This window comes from Schistocerca serialis, chromosome 2 (genome assembly GCF_023864345.2).
Source record: "Schistocerca serialis cubense isolate TAMUIC-IGC-003099 chromosome 2, iqSchSeri2.2, whole genome shotgun sequence".
Lineage (NCBI taxonomy): Eukaryota > Metazoa > Arthropoda > Insecta > Orthoptera > Acrididae > Schistocerca > Schistocerca serialis.
Window position 1 is genome coordinate 359,739,449 of NC_064639.1, and position 26,917 is coordinate 359,766,365.

The window sequence follows — 26,917 nt, forward strand, 5'->3', positions numbered from 1 at the left end:
ATTTTGGTTGTGTACCTGATCACTTGATTTCCAGCTTCTCTTCCATACTTAATGAATAAAAGATGTTTTAAGCAAACAATCTACTTTATTCATTTTAAAATCGCTGTATCAACACTTTAGTTTCAATGACACAGCTCCAGAATACCGGACATTACTGAGAGGGTGCCTTGTTTGCTATTTTTCATATTTCCCATCGATGAATGGCAGTAGAGGGGTAGGAATGCTGTACGTCACTTGACAGCAACTAAAATAGTTGGGTGATGTGAGACCCCAAGATGGCTGGCCCCAAACACTGTGAAGACTTGAGGGCAGGTGAGCAAGGGGAGGAGAGTAGGTACGTGGCAGGGCCAGAGGTGTTCACTGGAATGCAACGAAAGTGGTGTATGGGTGAGGTGGTCCACCAACTAGGCTCACTCGAGCTGACCCTAAGCTACACTAGGGAGGGCCAAGGTGGAGAAAGGGAAACGGTTTGGTGATGTCACTGTGATTGCAGTTTTAGGGGCCGGAGGTGTGGATGGGTGTAAGGGCTGTCTGCTGCTGACCCACAGCATGGCTGGGTGCGGGGAAAGAGGGGTACATATGCGATGGCCCGTCCACCGGGTCCTGTGCTTGCTGGCACACAGTGATGCTTTCGTGAGTGGTGAGTGGGGAGAAGGGGAAACTGCTTAGTCATGTCACTGTGGCGGCAGGCTGCGAGTGTGGAGGATGTACAGGCCTACAGGCCATCTGCCGCTGGCCCTCAGCTTTCGATGAATGGGATGGAGAAAGAACTGTTTTGTCACTGCAGCATGATACACTTTGTTTGGGTTTGCAACAGAGAGAACTGGGCTTGATTACGTCTGGTTTCTGTCAGTTGTACTGTGTCACAATCATGTCATACTCAAACAGTTTGATATAAAACTCAAAAAAATATCGCAAAATTTTTGGTGGGGCTGTGCCCCTCTGGCCCTATAGAACGAACTGCCTGTGGTTCTCTGGTTCCTCAGGATCGTAATGATCTTTCAACTGTCTATGAACCTTGTCTATCAATTCTTAATTAATGTATGAGATGGGAAGGAGGTCAGGCCACAAAGTGAGGATGATGGGTAGTTCTGCAGTGCTGGTCAATACGCCATGCAGAGGAATTGTGTAGGAAACAGAGCCAGCAGCAGATTCCTGCATCAAAAATTACTAACTTGAAGAATCACGTCACATAATAATACATTGGAGTATTGGTAAGTTTGGAAACCTTAACCTAAATAGTGTGAAATTTTGCTAATTGTCATAATTGTTGTTAAATGTAGTTCAATGGTTTTACTGAAACTTTGAAGTTCTGTGTATGAAAAGTCTGGGTGACAGATGGGTACTATGTTTGTTGGCTCCACACCAAAATTGTCTGAAGCACAAGAATTGTAAATACAGAATAAACAGATAACTTTACTGTGTCATTTTGGTACAGCAGACAAAGTCTTGCTTGATCGTTACCCTCTTAAAAGCCAATTATCAGCAAAGCAGTGTCTTGCTGAAGTTGACAGTGCACTTAAAAATGTGAACATCATTTTGCCAACAGTATAAGTGATGGGCAATGTATTTAGAATTCAAAGGATATTATAAATGTCTATTTAAATGTTAAACTTTTTACTAAATTGTATCAGGCATTCATTTTTCATCTTAATTCAGAGTCTCTGCTTCATAAAGCCCAGTCTTCAGGGATGTGAAATGAGGCGTGTTACACACAGACAGGTAAAACCAGCCACTTCAGACATCTGTAACGTGTAGGAACCACAAACTGCAATAAGTGCTAATTTATTTATTATTATGTATCATAAATATTTCTAGTTACATTTTAAATGTACTACAAGCTGAAATGCGTAAATGTGTGTTAATAGAAAACAACTCGCTTGGAAAAGAATAATAATAAGACAACACAACTAATCTTCCTCTTACACAGATCAGCTGCTACTTATCAGAGAATGCTATAAGCTTTTTATGGAAAAAGCTGAAATCTGCTTAATTTGTAGACTTATGAGAAGTGAACTATATATTACAGAATAAAAACATTGTAATAAATTACAGGGAGTGACTTACAATTTACTTTTTTTTTCAATATCTGTGATTTACCAAATTCCTGACTGATGTCTGCTGACAACCTGTAATGACTCTTGTAATTAATGTGAAATTTATTTCTGAGCTGTAGACAGTGACACAGTATACAAGGTTGTCCCAAAACTTTAGTCAAAATTAATCAGATAGTACAGAATCCTAAGCAGAGTGCTTTGAGACAAGGAACTGATGATGAATTATTTTTATACTCTTGAGACAACTAACTCACACATTAGAGCAAAAAGTGGATCTCATTACAATGAAATATAAAACTACCTTGACCCACCTTGGGGAGTGGAACTAAAAGAAGCCAGAAAGAACATAAGTACCTCGTCCAAAGGGTGATGGCAGCAGAGCTTGGGCACCTGAAATTTAGAGGTACAGATTTGTTCAGCCAGAGTTTTAGAAGCAGGGTGGAAAGATGCAGTATGTATCAGCACTATGCAGTTTCCTTCACAGAAAGTGGAAAAGCAAATTGAAAAAGTGTGGGACAGGATTTTAATGGTCTGCCCTGCGGACGTATTAAAAAAAGAAATGGAGGGGTGGCCCGCTTGCTCTGGCATGTGGGGCTGGAGGTAACCATGTGGGTGATAGCCGCATCTGTACCCCACCCAGTATAGATGTTGGTGGCCCAGGTGTTTGGTGAACATGACGGGAAGTTGGCTGCAGTTAAGTTGGCAGCGATATTGAGGTGGAACTTCAGGATCCGCATCGAAGGCAGGGTCCTGGCCCAGAAGCAGACACAAAGGGTGGTCAGCACTAGCACGTTAAGCACTGAATGTCACAATTATAACTTGAAAGAAACACAGCCCACTACTGGAGGAGGTGTGCTGTTTTGGTCATAATACCTGCAAACACTGAAAAGAGGAAGTATGGACTTGTGGTCTATGAACAGCTTGAACGGCAGCTGTAGACATAGTCAGGAAAAATTTTTGGCCGAATTCGATTGATAGGGATTCTTTTTCTATATGACTGTAATTACAATGTGCAGCAGAAAGAGTCATAGACAAAGATGTAGTTGGTCACACCACCCTGTCAGTCACATGTCAAGGGACTGTCCTCAACCCGTAGTCCGAAGCATCAGCTGCCAAGATCAAGGGCTCAGTGGAGTCATACACCGTGAGGCACGTCAGGGCCTGTTCTAAGCTCCGGAAAGCTTTATCACATGCTAGGGTACATTGACTGTGAACATTTTTGCATAAGAGATGGAGAAAAGGTTCTGCAATGGCTGCTGCATGCAAAATAAATTTACATTAATAATTGAGCTGCCGTTGCACTGATTCCAGCTGGCTGGTGTTGGTGGGAGTCGTTTGCACCACCTCAGTTTTCTCTAAGGTAGGTCGGGTGCATGGCACACTAAAAATGTGACCAAAGTATTCTACTTTATGAACACAGCATTTGTCTTTACCGCATCTAAGGCTGACCTGTTGGAGGATCGTGAACAGTGCAAGCATGTTGATAGCCAAGTTCAGTGTGTCCTTGCTAGTGACAAGAATGTCATCTAAATATGAGTGTGGTTTGAAAATTCTCGGAATCATCATGAGAGGTCATTGCTAGTGAAGCGAGTTGTTCATGTGATAGTCATTGGACTATTGCCTGTAAACATGTGCCACGTCAGAGCTCTTGGAAGAGAGCTGTTGCAGTGACATGGGGAGTGGAGTCATGGATTTATAAACCAAGAACATTGAACAGATCCAGGTCCAAAAGACTGATGGCGGCAGGAGCATCAACAAACCAAAATCATGGCTGTGCAGAGGTTGAACAGTACTGAACTTGGGTTGCAAATTGACTGTTGACTTAAATGATGTCATCGCTGCAACTATGCAGTGGAGTGTCAAAAAGATTGAAGGGGAGGGGACAATATAATATTTCCATCTATAATGGTCACGAAGAAGGCCATGTCAATCTGCAGCTTGATGGGCACATTGTTGATGGCTACCGTGAGCAAGAGACCCATCTGGGCTGGGAAGGTTAGATTGGACGTAGGATATATCTGAGAACAGGTCTGCCCTATTGACGACAGTGTCCGTATGTACACAGTTGACATTCATATTGAGTGCTGCTGGGCACGCTTTAGTCCTAAGCCTGGATTTCCCAAAAGAGGTGCACTGGAAGGGAGCACTTGAGGGCAGTATCTGGCCACTGAATCTTGGCCTGCATTGTATGTATCTGACTGGGTGGTGCAGGGGGGAGTGGGGGGGCTGACTGGAGTTGGCATGTTGGAGGAGCCATAAACACTTGTGAGGGGTCCTGTAGGGTGACTGATGATTATCTGTGAGACTCTTCATAAGCTCTGATAATGGAGAGACCTGTATCTAAGGAAGCGCCTTTCAATTTTAAGAGATCTGTGTGTAGTCCTTCATCGGGGACATGTACAAGAGTCATTTCACAGATGAAGGAGCTGCTTATGATTGATTACACTGAGGATTACTACGCTGGAAACAGCAGTCATGAGATAAACCCCGGAGTCAAGTGATCCATTTGCAGTAGGACAACCTGTTAAGTTTACGGCAGCTGAAAAACTTGGTGCGGGCTGCTGCTCATGCACCTGGGAGTCAAAGTATTCTAACAAACTGGACTTCAACCTGTCATAGGGCAGAATGTGGGGTTCCATTTCAGGGTGACGTTGTTGCAGAGGGTGGTAAACATCTGGGCTGGCATATGCTAGAAAGAAGGAGCACTCTGTGTATCACCTGTGATGCCATGGGCTATGAAGTGCTGTTCCATATGTGCTACGTAGTTCACCCACAGTCAATCTTCTTGTTGAACTGCTGGAATGGCAAGAGTGTCACTCAGAAACCCTTGACAATGCAGTTGATCCGAGAGAAAAAGTTGGTGAGCCCCAGAGGTGACTTGGAGATGGCTGCCAGCCACTCGATCAGGAGTTTACGGGTGTGCTGCATCTGGTGGAGCTGTAACAACACTGGGCACAGCCATACACTGGTTCTGCCATGCTGGAAATATGTGACAGTAAGTGTACTTGGAAGTGGAAGAACACATGCCAAAACACTGCCTGCCTGTGTCAGAGGACACTCGTGACATACTGCCTCGGGGGATTTCCTCCTGATTGCCAACTAATGTCACCAAAGGCAACACTGGAAAAATAGCCACATATTAAATGAAGTTTACTGTAACACAAATAAACAACGTTTTCTGATGGGAGGCTGTTTGGAACACAGTAATTGAAAACAAGCTACTCCCTGAATACTGAAATAACAACAATAATATCTGAAGGCCTGAAGATGTCACAGTAAACTGAAAGTTCCAGACTCCAGAATGTCCTTACATTAAGTGTGCCACAATCAAGGTCCAGAAGGAGCATGCAATAGTTAAAGTCCTGAGAGGATGAGCCAAAGTTAAAGTCCCAAAGAGATGCACGAAGTATAAGTTCAGCTTATTGCTGATGAAAAACGTAGACAGATATTACAAAGCCCAATTGGTGGTCATGGTGTTGAAGGCCACGTCTCTTCACTGTGGAGGTCACAAAATGTAGGTCTGTATCTGGCAGCTCCTGGAGCTGAAGGGCTACAAGGATAGCTGTGTCATAGCAGTGGCTCCAGAGTGATATCCTGATTGAGGGAATACTTTTGCAGTTGGTGCCTGACTCAGGAGACTCTCTCATAGCATACTGCTCAAGTGTAGCCTGAATGCTGGCCTAAATACTTCCGGGCACCTAGATACTGCTGGTACTACTTTTGGTAATGTTTCTTGCAGAGGAGGAAAGTTCTGTGGGGCTAGTATCCTCTAACAGTGCTTGGGTTGCCACGTGTGACAGCATAACACAGCCATATTGTGTCTGTCATCTGAAGAGCTGTCCCCTGCGAAGTCTGTGCCCACAAATTGTGTCTTGTGTTGCTGGATGAAAGAGGGCACAAGACCTCAACACAGCAGTTGTTATTGAGCTCGTGTACCGTTTATCATTTCGTTTCTTGTGACCATGCATAACAGTAGTCAAATAAGAGTGCATATGAATGCAATTCTATAATACGGCTAGAGTGCTAGGTTATCTTTCTGTTGCACATGGTATTAGTCGAATAATGTGGCATACAACCATTTCCCTTAATCACATCAAGTATTCCCCTTAATATCCATATTTATGTAAGGTAATCTTAGCGATATTTGGTTCTTATTGCCAATAATTTCTGCAGCGTGTTTACCTATTCATACAAAACAGAATATCACAGCATATATAATCATGGAATGATCAGACAGCCCCCCCTCCCCCCACTCAGAAAAGGGGGGAAAAACCTTAGATGTGACTTGAAACTCTGAGAAATGACTTCCAACTTCCTCAGTTGTTTGCGCACACAGATCTCTAACTCAGGTGTGTCCACAGTGAGTAACTTGCATCATAATGCATCAAGACCTGTCCAATGGGTCAAAGATATTTTACTTAGTCCTCAATGATTACCCCAACTCAGAAACTCATAAAAAAACCGTCATAATTATCAGCCTTCACTTTGAAAGATAATTTGATCCTGTTTCCCGGTGGGTTTCATTAACGCATGTTTATCGTCTCCGGTTTCTCATTCTTTCCACATTTTCCATTCCCCTTAGTTTCATCTCCTTAAACTTTTGTTATTGTATTAATTGGTGGTCATTCAATATTGAGATTTTTGTATCTCCTTTTTATGCTCCATCTCTAACTTTCTCTTCTCCTCTAATCCATTCCCTACTCCCCCCCCCCCCCCCCCCCCCCGATCTTTAAACTTTCATTCAACCATTATCTTCTTCCCCTCTGTGTCCACCTAACACTCACATTTTTACCATTCCGTTCGGTAGACTATCCCCATCAGCTGTTAGTTAAAGTTGACTCAAAATAGTTTTACCTGCATATGCTAGCTTGTTCTGTCTCTAATATCTTTGCAAATATGGGTTATGGCCACTTTTGTGTGATAAAGGAGAGTGCAGTCATACCTTTACAAACTTATGGCATCAAATATAGGTCATTTGACACAAAAAATCTAATGTTTGACATTATTACTATTATGAATTTGCTTGCTATGTTTAATTTGATATGGTTATCATCTATGTCAGGTGGCATTAGTTTATTAAACAATTACAAATCAACTACAACACAGTTTAGTAAGTGCAACTGACTTTATTGCAACTATTACTGTATAACGAAAAGGAGAGGAAACACCAATACATAACTGGATAGCTGCACAAAAGGAACTATTGAAAGAGTTAATTAAATCTGTTAAATAACAAATAATAAGCATTTGCTTTATTGGTATTTTCTTAACAATCAAAAATAAAAATGGCTCCCTTAACAAGCAACAATACTATGAAAACAACAGAGCACTTATTAATACTCAGGAGGCACAAATCAATACTTTCTTTAAAAAAAAAAAAAAAAAAACTGCACAAAGAATGTAGCTTGTTAATAGAGTAGCAGTTTCACCATCATTCTACTGCTGAGAAGGATGGAAAATGGGGCCTTTGGAATGAATATCCAGTTATTTACAATACAACATGGTAATGAAGTTTTCTTACATATAGGTTGCAGTTATGCCAAACCACATGAAAACTCTTCAACTAGAGGCTCCTTAGAAGTATCACATCAAATATATTTATTAATTTCATAAAAAAAGATCATGCTTTGTTGCTACTGACATGATATTCATTGAGGAAAAAGGTCAGGATTTATTCTTATGGTCGACATTAGTTTCTAATGAAATATAAGGCTTCACATTCAGGTCTGAGATTATTGTATCTCTGGAATGGTCACATTTCTCACAAATCAGTTACATGGCGCATGGAAGTAACATTTATTTTATTAGTAAGCTGAAACAACAGTCCTTTGAATGTTCTACTGCAGTAGTTTCAAAAAGAATTACTTAGGGTCTTTGAATAGAAGAGGTAAATACTTAATAACTGAAATTTGTGAATGCTTTGATGACTGGAATGAATAAAAGCCAAAACATTCATTACAGAACTCAAATACTTTGGGTATTACTCTCAACCCCTTCTGCCACACATACGAGCACAATATTATGTACACCAAATTTTCTTGAATAAAAACTGGAAACCATAATCACATGAATTTAAAAGTGACTAAGTAACTGCTGAAAACAAGTATATATCAGAAGAGGATGAGACGAAACTATATTTTGAATTCTGTTATGAATCCATTGCTCGATATGTATGACCACTGGACTTTATAGAAAAATTTAAACCGACTTATGCCTTTGTATTGAAATCAGATTATAGCTGATACCCACTGCTTAATATTTTATTAATACTGTAACTCTAAAGGATGGATGGATGTGACCTAGCAGTGCAGTATGTGGTAACAAAGTATTATCATCACTGATATGATTTTGATTACAATAATGTATACTATAGAATGTTTATTATTATCAGCCTATTAGCATATTATGATGCAGTTCACTAAAAAGGTGGAATACTCATAAATTTAAGTGGTGTTTTCTACGTATCAGGTCACAAAGGTATAGACAGGTCACAATGGTATAGATCTCAAAGAAGACCAAGAAATTAGATACCCTTACGCAAATGTCAACACCATTAACAAAATTCTTTTATATTCCAAAGCTTAACACTGTAATTGCATGTGATATTAGTTCACATTAACATCCTATAACAATTAATAAAACTCTTGATCTTTAAAATAAACACACATCAACATTCACACAATACCTAAATAAATGACTAGATAAAACATTAAACATTGATGAACAGCTGCATCTTTTGTTTTTAAAAGCTGCATAGTTCAGTGATACTGTAAGTCAACAATGTAACTATACTTCTTAAGACAACTATATGAAAGGTTTCACACATACATGTTTGTGGCAAATGTTTTACTTTAATACTAAAGCGCTACTTCAGCTGAAAATAGAAAATCAAACTCTTGGTCATTATAGGTTAGATGGAAACAGACAACTGCTGAGCCAATGATCAACTATTTGCAAAAATGGAAAGATACGTAACTGATCTTACATAAGGTTCTTCACAGAACAACCCAAATTTGCTTGCAGAGTATAAACACATAAGCATTCATCAACAGTAAACGGTAAGAAACAAATATTTTCATAACCCTCCCAACAACAATTTGCTATTAACCAGAGAAAACATGTACCTCTAGCCATTCTTGGACATTTAAACTCACAAATGCATTGAATATAAAGTTTCTCTGGTGAGACATAAAATACATCCTTCGACTGTACATAAACTGAATTGTGACAATTTATATTTTTTTCTCCTTAGAATTTAAACTCAACAATACAAATTAGATAAGTCTAATAATTAAAAAACACATCAACACAATGAACAAAATATTGAAAAACAGTGTTAAAAAATTTCTTATTGCTATCACATAAAGGTCTACCAGAAACTATGGGTTTCACTGTTGATTTACCTTACATCTATATAACTACTAGTATAAATGAGAAAAAGCTAGTCAAAGATTTGGAACTAACTGAAAGAAAGGTGTGCTCTAGATTATTCTTACATTTAAGCAAATAAAAGTGGGATTTAACAAGTAGAACTAGGCAGTAACAAAAATCTGACTGCAAATGTCTGAGATTAATCATTAAATTTAAAAAAAATGTACACGGCAATATTTACATAAACTTTTGTTATTATTAAGTTTACTGGTTGTTTCATCTCTCTAAATATCATAAAATTATATACAAGATATGAAAATTAAAGGTAGAGCAATTAGACCACATAGCAGAGCAATACTTTTCAGCGAACATTCTCCTTTACAGAGTACACTTACAACACATTTTCCCTCTTCCTCCCTCTCTTTCTCATACACACAAAGATATACATGAAATACTTGTGCCATATACAAGTTTTGATTTCAATACTGATATCAGGATTTCATGACCAAAGAAAAGTGTAGTGTCACTATGACAACAGAGAAATAAAAACATACTAATAAACTAATTTACATTTATGAAAAGGCTCAGTCATGAAAATACAGTAAATGGCAATGGAATTATATACATAAAGTACACATATTTCAGCTACAAGTAATGCTATACACAACAGCTCAAATGTGATGTCAGGTGTTATAAAGAATACTGAAATTTATCAAACAATGTTAGACTCTGACAATATTATGTAGCTTTACATAACATGTTTATTTATCAGTTAATCTTCTGTGTAATTGTTCATCACCCGCTCCAGATTCACCTCCTCGGACAACTGACACCATCCGCAACATAAGGACAGCCAGAACTTTGTCAAGAGGGTCCATAAATCCACGCTGCACCCATTTAGGTATTGTAGTACGAGCATGCGAGAATCCCAGTTTCTGCAGAATGTAATCCACTCCGTATGGTTCTATGCTTTTACCCGCCCACGAGAGAAGCCTGAAACATTTTTAAATTACTTTATCTCCTTTCCAGTATTAGAACACAGAGGAAAAAATGTACATTGCTATTAAAGTGTGCACCCAAAAATTATTTTTGTCTGATGCAGAAATTGTATTAGATTGTATGAAGTACTGCTGGCACTTCAGTAACATTCATATTACACACTGGCATCTGTTGTAAAATATCAGATTGATTAAAAAGAAACAATGTGACAGATTTCTTCCTCATTTTGGAGTTGTAGCCACATCTGACATAAACAGGAGAAGTATTATAGGCTCAGAACCATGTAGTAGTAGTAGTTGTTGTTGTTCATCATCTTCAGTGTGGTCTGATGCAGCTCTCTACACTGTCTAGATAATTAATATTATTAAATAAATACTTCCATCACAAAATGCTAGTTTGGATAATTTCACAACAGAGAGCTTAACTTGTACTGTAATGAGCAAAATAAAATATGAGTGCTAACACGTACAGAGTCATGAGTGTGCAGACCACCAACCAATGGTTGCCAACTAATACTTTCTGTGCGGTCTGCCACACAGCATCAGAGAAACCAGGACTATACACTGAGACAGAGATACCAACTAGTGCCACATAATGTACCCATGCAAGATCTCTGAAAACATCCAGCTAGACTATCAACTAACCAGAAACAAACATAGAACATCACAAATGTGACAAATAAATAAAAAATAGTGAACAGAACTAATGAGAGTTAAAAACTTGGAAAGACGCTGTTGAACACAACAATATTACTGACAATATTTTGCTCCCCTTTTACATTACTGGGTTACAGTGACATGATGCATATCATTACCAATTTATGTGTTGTTTAGCAGTAAAATATGCAACTATGCAACAGTTTTATTTAAGCTACATAACATATTTGTTATTGTTAACAGGTCTATTATCTGTGTACAGCGCTGCCTTTTCATGTCAAGCTTTATAATACTGAAAGAAAGAGTACGATATATGTAAAACTGCTATGCAAGGGAGAGAGTGCAGCAAAATATTTTAGTTAATGGTCAGACAATAGGCTGTAGCAGAGAGCGTGAGCAGAGACACCATTCTTATTGCCACACTGAGCTTGCTGGTGTGACATGTATGGGGGAAAACAAAAACTTCCAGTAATCCTACTTGCCTCAATCTCTGCTAGCCCCTTGTCCCACACCCCACTGCACCCTGCCCCAGGACCCTAACTGCATTTATATTGTACTCTCCCTCTTCCCTGCAATCTACCCTTCATCCATTCTGTCTTCTCTGTCAACTCACTCCTCCACATCATCGCCATTGTATGCTGCACACACTCACTGTTGCCGATGCCCATGTCATGTTCCTATCCCACACACTTGCTGCCTCCCTCCCAGGCATTATCCACCTTTACCAACCCTTCCTCTCACTTCTCACCACCTTTTCCCCCCTTACCCTGTCCATCCAATACCACCTCTCATCCCAGCTGAGCTGCAGAACTGCAGCCCCTGCAATGTGTGTTCAGCCAGCACTACATAGCTGAACTATGAGCTAAGTATAATAAGCGAAAATATTTTTATGGTGTTAACATGCCAAGTTACCATGTAATGGCAAATATATTTGACAAACAAAGAGTCAACATTTTTAAAATTATTTCAGAGATTTCTCAGGTTTCTATTTAGAAGTTGTACAATGAACAAGTTCTAATTTGAGGATAGGAAAGAACTACACATTGACTTCCAGAGCCAGTGTTCATGATTTACCTGAAGAACACTATACCTGCTCTCCTACTGTAACAGGAACTTACTTTCATATAATGTCTGTATATGTAAGCTAACTAACTGTCCTCAATTTCCTTACTCCTTTACTTTACACTAAAACAGTTTTAAACAATTGACTAGCACTACACCTAACTAAGTAACTTTCAATGTTAAATACCTCACAGTGGGTTCCAAATGCCATGTCTTGCAGTGGTAATTTCTCCAGTCTTTTGTAAACATCTCTGCTGGATCGAATGCTTTGCGCTTTCTTTCTTCTTCACTGAAAGAACTGTTTGTTCGCCTCTCATGCTCTGGACTGTGTGCTCTAAGGCCACTCTGTAAAGAATTTCAGTTACATAAAGGAACTGCTAAACATATTTACAGCAATTGGGCAAAATGTGTTACGAACTGGTTGTGTGCCCAGAATGCCAGGAAGTTTGGTGTATGTATATTAATTATATAATGTATATTAATAATATAATGTATATTAATAATATTAATTATATAATAATATATAATATTAATTATATAATGTATATTAATTATCAGGGAGAGACCATCATTTCTTATTCACTAACAATTATAATCCTAATTATGGAGTAAAATTCAACAATTGTTAAGACAGATTTATTGTCAACTTTTAGCCCTACCCTTATTTCACATCTCTTGACCTACAGAGCACTGAAATGGAACTATTATAGTAGAAAATCCACTCTGGCAGCCACTGTTTGTTACTGATTATGTGGATGACGTATACAATTCACTGTGACACAGAATATGTCAATATTTTACGACAGCAATCCAGAAAGTAAGTTCTCATCATGCTCAGAGATGTAAAAGTAGTGGGATCAGAATGTGATTGTGAGATAGTAGAGAGGCGTATGAGTCGATACTATGGTGCTATTTTATAGCTGTGATGGCAGTTGTTATTTCACAATGCTAAGAGAAAATAGCACCCTTTAAACTGTGAGTGTAGTGAAATCATCAGATTTCTGCACACTCAGAAACAAAATCAAGCATGGATCCACTGCCCTGACACTTTGACAGGCTATAAGGCCAGTGAGGTGTGTTGGGAGCACACTTATTTACTGTAAATATAAACAATCTGGTAATTAGTGTAAGCAGCAATCTGGGACTGTTTCCAGATGACACTTTAGTGGATGGGAAAGTGCCATCATTAGGTGACTGTAGGAGAATACACGATGACTTGGACAGAATTACTATTTGGTGTGATTACTGGTAGCTTGTACTAATTGTGGAAAGAATCTAAGTTAATAGAGATGAGTAGTAAAAATAATCCTGTAATACTGCAAAGTGACATGAAATAGAACAAGCACATGAGAGCAGTTGTAGGAAAGGCAAATGGTTGAATTCAGTTTGCTGGGGGAATTCTAGAAAAGTGTAGATTATCTATAAAGCAGACAGTGTATGGAAAACTTGAGTGACTCATTCTGGAATACTGTTAAATATTTGGGATTCCACCATGTAAGATTTAAGAAAGCCAAAAAGCAATTCAGAGACAAGCTGATAAATTTGTTACCAGTAGATTCGACCACCACATAGGATTATCAAAATGCTCCTTTACCTCAAATGGGAATCCCTGGAGGGAAGATGATGTTCTTCTCACAAAATGCCATTGAGAAAGTTTAAAGACCGGCATTTCTGACAGACTGCAGAACAATTCTACTGTCACAAGGTACCTACATGTAGATGTTGATGGTAATACAGACAATTAGCTGAAAGCCAAACCGAGCTGCACAGTCAAGACCATGGTGGCCAACAACTCCTCTTGGTGATCCAAAAAAGACGGAAAGTGTGAGGATGCAATTTTTCAGGACTAACACTTCCCCACACTCTCGTCAATTCTTCAAGATGTCTTGGTCGTTGCTGAACAGAAACATTGTCTGATGGCTTATTCATGACAAAGTGTATTCGAAATGAATACCAAGACAGTTCACAGATGAACATGAAACCAACTGTCTGGCCACAGCACTGACACTTCTCCAGCAGGAGGAAGAGAAGCGTAACAAGTTTCTCACTTGTAGTGTCACTAGTACTGAAACATAGATTTCACATGTCGCACTGCAAACAAAATAACAATCAATATATTGTTCACAGTGGTTCATCTGTTAAGATCAATTTCATTTATATAAATACTGTAAACGGTGATTAGTACTGTCAGACACTGTGAAATCTGCAAAGGGCATTCTAAAACAGTACTGATAAAATGCTGAGTGGAGTCATTTTTACATGTCACCTTTTCTCATCCTCAAGATATTTTTATACAAGTAATGAGTCATGTATACATATAATTTGGTTGAAATAGCTCCAGGTGTCCACAAGTTATGCTTGTATGTTGTACCTTGTAACCATCATCCTCAACCATAGGGCTACATGGAATGTCTAGAACTCTCAGTAATTTTTTTCTGATTAGCAAGTGATATGTGGCCCAAATATGGAAGAAACTGCTTCAGGCATTACACTGATATGCTGATTTGTCACCGTCTTTCCAATGACCCTAGCATCCCAGAAAACTACGGATTCATTACTAATATCAGTCATTATCGAATATTTTTACATGTCATGGGTTCTAAACCAAGTCCTCCCGCCATTCCTAGAGGGGTGGTAGGGCTATGGTCATACTAATTCAGAAATCTTTGTGGGAGCATACACAACTCTGCGATGTTTCATCGTAATAGATGAATGGTACAGGAACACATAGAAGATGAACAATAACTACGTCAATAAATAAATAAGTATTCATTCTGATATATTATATTGATGGTTTTGCTTTTTTTATTGACTGCCAGAACTTACTTTCTATATGACCCCTATACAAAGTGAACACATGATACATCTAAAAGTACTCTGCTAATCTTATTCAATAATTCAATATTTATGACCTGCATAAAATGTATTCAGAAAAGTATAGACTCAGTACTTCAGTATAATTTCTATGAGAAAACTTCATTAAATTGAACTGTTAAGGCAGTGTTATGCAAATTGTCCTAAAAACTCTCTACCTCTTTATCTTCATTGCGCTTTAGCAGTGAGATAAACATAAGGTTACAGAACGACATGTCACACAGTCTTTGAAACTACAAAAAATTGTCAATTTCTTGAAATGAATCAATAAAGGACATGTTTAAAATCCAAACAAAAAGTACTTTTTGTTGCTTTAAAGGGATTACTTTAAATTCTTTTGCTTTACAATTGTGTTATTTTCATGTGATGTTTGTTTCCTAATTCTGATATGTTCTGTTGTTGAAGTCATTTCTCAGAGTTTCAAGTCACATCTAAGGTTTTTCCCCCCTTTTCTGAGTGGGGGGAGGGGGGGCTGTCTGATCATTAGCCTAGTTTTCTAAATGATTCACTGAAACTTTCTAGACTTTTATCATAGAGGATGTTGTAGAACTTGCAGCAATTAATTACAAGTGGGGAGAAGAGATCATTATTGATCTATACAGACCTCTTGGTGCTAGCCTAGATATTGTCTTTGAAATTTTTAATGACCTGCTTGTTGAAGCGACAGTAAAAATTGTAATATCAATGTCTGAATTAACAGAATACAAACTGGAGATATAAACACTGAATTGCTGTCTACCAACTCCGGCTTTTTTAACTAACAGTAATATTAGATCAGTTTAACTTTCCTGATAAATGAGCCTGCTAGAGTTCAATAGCAAAAACCATGCATTGACATCATCATGACTTAACATGTCTCACTATACATACTATGCATCACTTCTAAAGTTTGCCCTTTCTGACAACCATGTTGATGACAATCATGATGTCGGTAACAAAAATCGACAAAAGAGCCACAACTGATGACAGTTATGTCAATTTCAACAGTATGCTAAAAAGCTTACAACAGTGTGAAAAGAACTGCAATAGTATCACTGAATTTTTATTATTGCTTCAATGTCTCATCCCTAGAAATGACCTTGCCAGTAAATGACTGGAAAAAAAGTAATTGGATAAATCATGAAGTTAAATGTAGAATTAGTAAACTATTGTGGTTATTACAAAGAAATGTATATGATACAAAGAAAGACCAAAAGCAGTGAGCACAGGGATAAACACAAACAATATAAGTACCAGTTTCGCAAGCAAGTCAAAAGACTGAAGGCCGAAAAGATTAACTCGAAAATATAAAACTCAGATTGTATCTCCAAGACCTGCTGGTCAATAGTAAATGAAATAAGACACAATCAAACAAAACTAAAAGGTAACATCAATATACAGATATCTAATAACAATATTGATGTCACCAGTACTCATGGGATCATGACTGTTTCACAGATATCACAGAATCTGTCTTATGTACCACAGATAAAGTACCTGTTGGAAGTCTTACTGAGGACAATTCTGAACCTAATCAACTCCATGAACTTGAAATCTAGGATATTTTGCAGCTCATCAGGGAAAGTAAAAACAAAAAATCCACTGGCTGGAATGAAATTTCTCCATTTCTACTTAAACAGTGTGAAAATAATCTAGCATAGCCTTTTGTGAATCTAATAAATAGTGTCTTAAAAGAAGGAGTGTTCCCTGACATATTAAAATTAGTTGAACTTCTCTACAAAAAAGGTGATAAACAACTAGTAGAAAATTACACACCACTCACTTTAACTCCCCTTTCTTAGCAAGTCAATTGAAAAAAAAATTCTGAAATATATTTTAGAGCACTGTAGTAAGCACAACATCCTGGGAGATTTTCAGCATGGTTTCAAAAATGGTCATAGCAGCATGACTGCAACACTTCAATTTATGCTGAAAGCTCTTGGCAAAATTGATGAAGGCATGCAAGTAGCTGGAGTTTTCCTAGACTTATCAAAGGCTTTAGATCGGGTTGATCATAAGGTACTTCTGTCAAAACTGGCCAGAGATGGCATAAGTGGAAAACTATTGCACCTCATCACATCATATATAAAAAAACAGAAGACAGTGTACCTCAATCTCACACAATGATGGAAAAACAATAAAAAGTTATACATCAAGGGTCAGGAATATTAAATTTGGTATGCCTAAGGGATTGATAATTGGTCCTTTCCTTTTTATATGTTATGTTAATGACTTCCCAAAGATCGTAAAAAATAATACAATGTATGCAGATGACATTTCAGGCCTTTGTTGGGAGAAACAATATTCTAAATCTCGGCATAGAGGTAAAATTTTTTATAGATATTGCAAAGGAAAAGTTTGAAAATGACACTTTAAAAGTCAACTTACGAAAAACAAACAACAAATATAATCCCCTTCAATGTTGGTGATTTGCAAACTTGTATTGATTCTCAAGATCGTAATATTTTAGGGGAAATTTGCAGTGAGTGTAAATTGCTAGGTATATGCAAAGATAGCAAACTACTATGGACACAACAAATTGACAATGTATGTGCAAGGCTATCATCTCACCTATATGTTTTAAGAAGAACAGCTCCATATGTCTATACCCAAACAATGAGGATGATGTATTTTGGTTTAATAATCCATTTCTAGCATATGGTCTATCATTGTGGGGTGGGGCTTCCAAAACTCATGTAGAGTGAGTATTTAAAACTCCAGAAAAGAGCCTTGAGAATATTAGGCAAAAAAGTTACTAGAACATCTTGTAAGGGATTGTTTATGGATTTTAAAAATCTGACTATCTATTCTATGTATATGAATATAATAGAGGGAAACATTCCACATGGGAAAAATATATCTAAAAACAAAGATGATGTGACTTACCAAACGAAAGCGCTGGCATGTTGATAGACACACAAACAAACACAAACATACACACAAAATTCAAGCTTTCGCAACCAACGGTTGGTCCATCAGGAAAGAGGGTAGGAGAGGGAAAGACGAAAGGATGTGGGTTTTAAGGGAGAGGGTAAGGAGTCATTCCAATCCCGGGAGCGGAAAGACTTACCTTAGGGAGAAAAAAGGGTAGGTATACACTCACACACACACACACACACACACACACACACATGTCCATCCGCACAAACACTGACACAAGCAGACATTTGTAAAGGCAAAAGTCATATCATCTTTGTTTTTAGATATATTCTATGTATATGTTTGGAACAATAGCATTAACTGTACAAGATAAGAAATATACATGTCGTAATGCAGGAATTCATGATCACAATGCTAGACAAGTACAAAATTACCATATGATAAACAGAAGACTGAAAAAAAAGCAAACAGCTCATATATTAATGGAGCAAAATACTTAAATGCACTGCCAAATGAACTTAAGGTAATAACTGGAGAGACATTCAAAAAACATCTAAAATCGTGGCTCAATGAGCAATGCTTCTATAGCCTCTGTAGAAACTAAAATTTAAAGTATTATTGTGTCAAATAATTTGGAGTACATTCTTAAGTTTCTATTATAAAGTAAATTTAGATTGTATACTGTTGTATTGTACTACCAATTGCTATGGATGTAATTACATGTTTTACGCAAATAAATTACAAATTACAAAATTTACTGTTAGAAAATAGAAGTATATATATATATATATATATAAAAAACAAAGATGAGGTGACTTACCGAACAAAAACGCTGGCAGGTCGATACACACACAAACAAACACAAACATACATACAAAATTCAAGCTTTCGCAACAAATTGTTGCCTCATCTTTCCTGATGAGGCAACAATTTGTTGCGAAAGCTTGAATTTTGTATGTATGTTTGTGTTTGTTTGTGTGTGTATCGACCTGCCAGCGTTTTTGTTCGGTAAGTCACCTCATCTTTGTTTTTATATATAATTTTTCCCACGTGGAATGTTTCCTTCCATATATATATATATATATATATATATATATATATAATGGAAGGAAACATTCCCAATCCGAAACCTCTGTCCTATCCAAAGGCCTCACCTTCAGCCCCACTCCCAGATTCAACCAAACAGCCCTCGTCAAAGATTTACTGTCCTACACTCGTACTCTCTGCTGGAAGTATCACTTTGCCACGAAGAAAAATGATCCTAATCCTACTCCTAATGATCCGACTCCTCAAGACACCATCCAAATTGAACCCTGCCTGGAACAGTTCCGTCCTCCGTCACAGCGGGACCCACCTGCTCTTCCTCAAAATCACCCTCTCCAAACCTTCCAGGAATTTCTGACTTCCAGCCTTGCATCTCAATCCTTCTTAAAAAACCTTAATCCTACACCCAACATCACCACTGCTGAAGCCCAGGCTATCCGTGATCTGAAGGCTGACCGATCCATCGTCATTCTTCCGGCAGACAAGGGTTCCACGACCGTGGTACTTGATCGTCGGGAGTATGTGGCTGAGGGACTGCGTCAGCTTTCAGACAACACCACATACAAAGTTTGCCAAGGTAACCCCATTCCCGATGTCCAGGCGGAGCTTCAAGGAATCCTCAGAACCTTAGGCCCCCTGCAAAACCTTTCACCTGACTCCATCAACCTCCTGACCCCACCGACACCCCGCACCCCTACCTTCTACCTTCTTCCTAAAATCCACAAACCCAATCATCCCGGCCGCCCCATTGTAGCTGGTTACCAAGCCCCCACAGAGCGTATCTCTGCCTACGTAGATCAACACCTTCAACCCATTACATGCAGTCTCCCATCCTTCATCAAGGACACCAACCACTTCCTTGAACGCCTGGAATCCTTACCCAATCTGTTACCCCCGGAAACCATCCTTGTAACCATTGATGCCACGTCCTTATACACAAATATTCCGCACGTCCAGGGCCTCGCTGCGATGGAGCATTTCCTTTCACGCCGATCACCTGCCACCCTACCTAAAACCTCTTTCCTCATCACCTTAGCCAGCTTCATCCTGACCCACAACTTCTTCACTTTTGAGGGCCAGACATACCAACAATTAAAGGGAACAGCCATGGGCACCAGGATGGCCCCCTCGTACGCCAACCTATTCATGGGTCGCTTAGAGGAAGCCTTCTTGGTTACCCAAGTCTGCCAACCCAAAGTTTGGTACAGATTTATTGATGACATCTTTATGATCTGGACTCACAGTGAAGAAGAACTCCAGAATTTCCTCTCCAACCTCAACTCCTTTGGTTCCATCAGTTTCACCTGGTCCTACTCCAAATCCCATGCCACTTTCCTTGACGTTGACCTCCACCTGTCCAATGGCCAACTTCACACGTCCGTCCACATCAAACCCACCAACAAGCAACAGTACCTCCATTATGACAGCTGCCACCCATTCCACATCAAACGGTCCCTTCCCTACAGCCTAGGTCTTCGTGGCAAACGAACCTGCTCCAGTCCGGAATCCCTGAATCATTACACCAACAACCTGAAAACAGCTTTCGCATCCCGCAACTACCCTCCCGACCTGGTACAGAAGCAAATAACCAGAGCCACTTCCTTGTCCCCTCAAACCCAGAATCCCCCACAGAAGAACCACAAAAGTACCCCACTTGTGACAGGATACTTTCCGGGACTGGACCAGACTCTGAATGTGGCTCTCCAGCAGGGATACGACTTCCTCAAATCCTGCCCTGAAATGAGATCCATCCTTCATGAAATCCTCCCTACTCCGCCAAGAGTGTCTTTCCGCCGTCCACCTAACCTTCGTAACCTGTTAGTTCATCCCTATGAAATCCCCAAACCACCTTCCCTACCCTCTGGCTCCTATCCTTGTAACCGCCCCCGATGCAAAACCTGTCCCATGCACCCTCCCACCACCACCTACTCCAGTCCTGTAACCCGGAAGGTGTACACGATCAGAGGCAGAGCCACGTGTGAAAGCACCCACGTGATTTACCAACTGACCTGCCTACACTGTGATGCATTCTATGTGGGAATGACCAGCAACAAACTGTCCATTCGCATGAATGGACACAGGCAGACAGTGTTTGTTGGTAATGAGGATCACCCTGTGGCTAAACATGCCTTGGTGCACAGCCAGCACATCTTGGCACAGTGTTACACCGTCCGGGTTATCTGGATACTTCCCACCAACACCAACCTATCCGAACTCCGGAGATGGGAACTTGCCCTTCAGTATATCCTCTCTTCTCGTCATCCGCCAGGCCTCAATCTCCGCTAATTTCAAGTTGCCGCCACTCATACCTCACCTGTCTTTCAACAACTTCTTTGCCTCTACACTTCTGCCCCGACTGACATCTCTGCCCAAACTCTTTGTCTTTAAATATGTCTGCTTGTGTCTGTATGTGTGGATGGATATGTGCGTGTGTGCGAGTGTATACCTGTCCTTTTTTCCCCCTAAGGTAAGTCTTTCCGCTCCCGGGATTGGAATGACTCCTTACCCTCTCCCTTAAAACCCACTTCCTTTCGTCTTCCACTCTCCTTCCCTCTTTCCTGATGAGGCAACAGTTTGTTGCGAAAGCTTGAATTTTGTGTGTATGTTTGTGTTTGTTTGTGTGTCTATCGACCTGCCAGCGCTTTTGTTCGGTAAGTCACCTCTCTTTGTTCTTTGATAATTTTTTATATATATATATATATATATATATATATATATATATATATATATATATATATATATATATATGAGAGAGAGAGAGAGAGAGAGAGAGAGAGTCACAATTTAAGAATTTTGAATAACAAAGGCACAGCTGTTTATGAAGTTATAAGTAAGTACCTTTAGAAATTGTAAGGACAAAATAAATTAGTGATTAACCATCAGTATCACCAAATGGCAAAATCAGACTGCAACTGTTTTTAATGAGTACCTTTTTTCTGATGGAAAATCCATCAGTAACCACTTCAACAAAGCATATACTTGGCCTTAGCTGACAGCAAGGAAATTAAATAAATAGCCGGATCACCTAAAAGATTTGAAATCAGCAGACTAGTTGTCTGTTGGAAGATTAGAAAGGTGCATAGACAACATATCCGATGCCATTGCCCCAGCAGTAAATGATGTAACTGCATCACAAGTAATCTCAGTTTGTGAGAAATGTGATAAGTCTATTGATTGAAACCTAGTGATTGAAAACTATCAACCCTTCTCATCATTACCTGCATTTTCTGCAATAATTTGTTTACATTAGACTAATGACATTTTGAGTCAACACAATCTAATATCTGAAAATCAGAATGACTTTATGAAAATCAAGTCAACTTCACTAACTGCAGCACAGTTAACAGATGAAATAATAAGGGTGGTAGGGAACAATGAATATGTTACTGGAATGTTCCTCGAATAAACATCTGATTGTATTGAGATTGCCATATTACTTGATTAACTATGTAACCTGGGCATTAGAGGAACTGACTACAAGTTGACAAAATCATAGGCAAGCAAAAAGAAATAATTTGAGTTGCTTAAGGCAAATTCCAAAATTACTACTTTCAAATACGAGTGCCTCAAGGCTCAATGTTGGGACCACTTCTCTCCTTGATTAGTGCTAATGATATAAATTACTGTACTTTAAAAAATGCAGATGATACACGATTATATGGAAAAACAAAGCCTAAGAAAATCTAGAGCAGGCTGTTCCAACACTACAATAAGGAGTGTTGGCAATACTGGGCATCCCTCGGCTTTTTCGGAGGCAGGTACAGATAGTATAGACTACCAGCCAGGTGGCATTATTGAAAGCATTCTGTAAATGCTCAAAGGACTTGGCCAACCCTACATGCATGCATTTGGTTAGTATAGAACTGCTGTATAGGCTCCAGCGTGGCTTTACGACAGCCTGCACCAGAGCCCTTTGGCCACCACTACCTACGTGAGCCCATGCATGCGCAGCTGAGCACCAGCAGGCATGCAAGTCTAGAGGTACTGTGCAACAGTGTTACCAATAAAACAGTTCACTATTTCAGTGAAAGTCATATAAATCCATGTGCTACAGGGACTGCAATAATTGAATTTAATATCAAGAAACAGAGTTTGGGATGAAATTATCCATAGAGAGTGACATTGTAAAAAAGGAAAATTGAACAAAATTCTTCATAATGACAATCCAGAACACATTCAAGTGGAACAGACATATAGATTCCTTAACCTGAAGCTATCTAAAAGCTTATTTCTCATAAACATAATTATCAAACATTGCATATATGTGCTGTGTATCTTTCATTGTTCTCACTGAATTTCAACTATGCTACTGAAGTATGGGATGAAACAACATAAAGGAACCTAAATACATTACTAACACTGCAGAAAAAAGCTGTAAGAATTATTCTTGGTGCTAAACAGACCCATGGCATAACTTGTTCCCAGAATTTGATATGTTTACCATTATTAGTGTATATATATATCTTGAGAGTAATATTTATTGTACAAAAAATGAAAGCCAACTTAAACTGACTTACACAAGCATAATACTACACAGAAATCAAAATACAATGTAAACTGGCACAGTACAGCATTATATAAAAAGCCGTTCATGCCAGGATGAAGCTAACTAATGCCCTTCCTAGAATCTCACTGCTATTCCTGTCATCAAATTAAAAAACGAAAGAATGTTAACAAAGAAAACATGTTATTCTCTATACTTCTTTGTTTCCATGAACTCCAAGATTCTTAACTTACATATTCAGAAGAGTAATCTCTAAGATGTCATGAAATTGTATTATTCTAGGAATTGTATTGATTATTTGATGGAGAATGCAGATTATCTTTTTCTGTACGCTTGTATGTCTTCCACATTTACCAACGTATCTTGAGGCAGACTGGTGTGGTTTTTTACACTGAAGAGCCAAAGAAACTGATACACCTGCCTAATATCAAGTAGGGCTACCGCAAGTAGACAGAAGAGCTTCAACAAGACTTGGCATGAACTCGACTAATGTTTGAAGTAGTGATGGAGGGAATTGACACCATGAATCCTCCACGGCTGTCCATAAATCCATGAGTATGAGGGGATGGAGATCTCTTCTGAACATCACGTTGCAAGGCATCCCAGATATGCTCTATAACCTACATGTCTGGGGAGTTTGGTGGCCAGCATAAATGTTTAAACTCAGAAGAGTGTTCTTGGAGACCCTCTGTAGCAATTCTGGATGTGTGAGGTGTCGCACTGTCCTGCTGGAATTGCCCAAGTCTGTCGGAATTTGCAATGGACGTGAATGGATGCAGGTGATTGGACACAATGCTTACATATGCATCAGACATCAGAGTCGTAGCTAGACATTTCAGGGGTCCCATAACACTTCAACTGCACACCCCACTTCATTAGGGAGTCACCACCTGCTTGAACAGTTCCCAGATGACATGCAGGGTCCATGGATACACGAGGTTGTCTCCATATCCGTATACGTCCATCCACTTGGTACAATTTGAAATGAGACTCGTCTGAGCAGGCAACATGTTTCCAGTCATCAACAACCCAGTGTCGGTGTTGATGAGCCCAGGCAAGGTGTAAAGCTTTGTGTCGTGCTGTCCTCAAGGGTACACGAGTGGGCCTCTGGCTCCAGAAGCCCATATCGATAATGTTTCGTTGAATGGTTTGCACGCTGACAATTGTAGATGGACCAGCATTGAAATCTGAAGCACTTTGCAGTAAGGTTGCACTTCTGTCACGTTGAATGATTCTCTTCAGCTATCGTTGGTCTCGTTCTTGCACAATCTTTTTCTGGCTGCATTGACGTCAGAGATTTGATGTTTTACCAGATTCCTGATATCCATAGTACACTCATGAAAAGGTCGTACATGAAAATCCCCACTTCATCACTACCTCGGAGATGCTGTGTTCCATCACTTGTGTGCTGACTGCTGTAACACTATGTTCAAACTCACTGAAATCTTGATAACCTGTCATTGTAGCAGCAGTACATGATCTAACAATTGTGGCAGACACTTGTTGTCTTATACAGATGATGCTGACCACAGCGCCATATTCTGCCTGTTAACATATCTCTGTATTTGAATGTGCATGCCTATACCAGTTTCATTGGGACTTCAGTGTATATAAGAAGTTATGGAATTTTACACAATATTATCACTATGGAAGCACAATAATTCTGACTTATCCACAAGTTGACTTATCTGGTGTGTAATTTTATACTTGTAATTTTGGAAATAAAACTAAGCAAATCTTTAAAAAAGGTCAATAAAAATATATGATTATAATAGATGGAAACATTCCACGTAGGAAAAATATATCTAAAAACAAAGATGATGTGACTTATCAAATGAAAGTGCTGGCAGGTCGACAGACACACACAAACATACACACAAAATTCAAGCTTTCGCAACCAACTGTTGCCTCATCAGGAAAGAGGGAAGGAGAGGGAAAGACGAAAGGATGTGGGTTTTAAGGGAGAGGGTAAGGAGTCATTCCAACCCCGGGAGCGGAAAGACTTACCTTAGGGGGAAAAAAGGACGGGTATACACTCGCACACACACACATATCCATCCACACATATACAGACACAAGCAGCCATATTTAAAGACCATTAAATATGTCTGCTTGTGTCTGTATATGTGTGGATGGATATGTGTGTGCGTGCGAGTGTATACCCGTCCTTTTTTCCCCCTAAGGTAAGTCTTTCCGCTCCCAGGATTGGAATGACTCTTTACCCTCTCCCTTAAAACCCACATCCTTTCGTCTTTCCCTCTCCTTCCCTCTTTCCTGATGAGGCAACAGTTTGTTGCGAAAGCTTGAATTTTGTGTGTATGTTTGTGTTTGTTTGTGTGTGTCTGTCGACCTGCCAGCACTTTCATTTGGTAAGTCACATCATCTTTGTTTTTAGATACATCAATAAAAATATAAAATGAAATAAAAACCTAAATGTAAATAATTATAAATAAGGTTGGGATCTAAATTAAGCAAATCTCAGTTTTTTAATTTGTGTACTTACATGGTATTTGCTATTATAAAAACTAATATTTATATCCTATTTCCAGTGAAAAACTGCATAAATAAAACATTTACTCACCACTTTCTCCTTCTCTTTCATGTATGATGTGATGAGATCATGGAGAAAAAAGAAAGCATCTGCATCCACAGTAACAAAAATGTGATCTTCAAACTCAGTAATGAAACTGCATTCGACTAATGGCTTTTGTCCTGCACAGAAATTTGCAAACACTAGATACACATATCTGAGGCTTTCCTGGCGTATATGTTGGTTCCAAGGTTGTAGGGTGTACTGCCGGATGCAATCATGGAAGGTCCATGACTAAACAATCGTTCTGCCATCACTGGGTGGGCCTTCGATGATTGCATCCCGCACCATACCCAAGAACCTTGGAAGCATTACACCACAAATAAAACTTAGTAATTCCTGACATTATCATCTTTATGCAATTTGTTAACTTCTTTTGCAAAAATCTTAATTTACATATGACAATTAAAATATTATGACAATTATTCATGTTGCTTTCTACACAAATGCACGTCACTGCATGATTATTATTACTGGTACATCCTGTTTGTGCTCATCCTGGATTAAATACATGCATGGGAGATTATATTAAAAGCACAGAATTTATTTTTTATTCAAATACTGTGAAGTCAACTATGAGGCACATTCATTGTTTATGTAGGATTGTTTCTTCATTTATGTACAATGTTAAACACTACCATTTTTTACTAGAGTAACAGATTTCACCTCTGTATTTTTGCTTTCTTCAAACAGTGTTATCTTTAATATTATGTTGTAAACAAGATTTTCTAATGCAATTTCTTTATTTTGCTTGTTTACAGATCTGAAGATGATTGTTACTTACAATCGAAACTACCTAGTCACTGTATTTTAACTGTATTATGTAAATGCGATCTAGGTTTTAAAGTATTTTTGTATTTAATTTTTGCTGCATGTAAGATTTCCTTTTTAACATGTGCAA

At 38.8% G+C, this 26,917-nt stretch overlaps 1 protein-coding gene across 1 annotated transcript in view; it reads right to left on the reverse strand.

Moving 5' to 3' along the window:
* Positions 1–7,180: 7,180 nt before the first annotated feature.
* The window catches only part of LOC126457180 (transmembrane protein KIAA1109), a 507,473-nt gene continuing 487,736 nt past the window's right edge, over positions 7,181–26,917 (reverse strand). The window contains exons 84-86 of the mRNA XM_050093265.1: positions 26,008–26,138; positions 12,333–12,490; positions 7,181–10,421 (exon numbers count right to left, since the gene is read on the reverse strand). Of these exons, the coding sequence (XP_049949222.1) occupies positions 10,190–10,421; positions 12,333–12,490; positions 26,008–26,138 (521 nt within the window). The 3' untranslated portion in view covers positions 7,181–10,189. The remainder of the gene's footprint in view (positions 10,422–12,332; positions 12,491–26,007; positions 26,139–26,917) is intronic.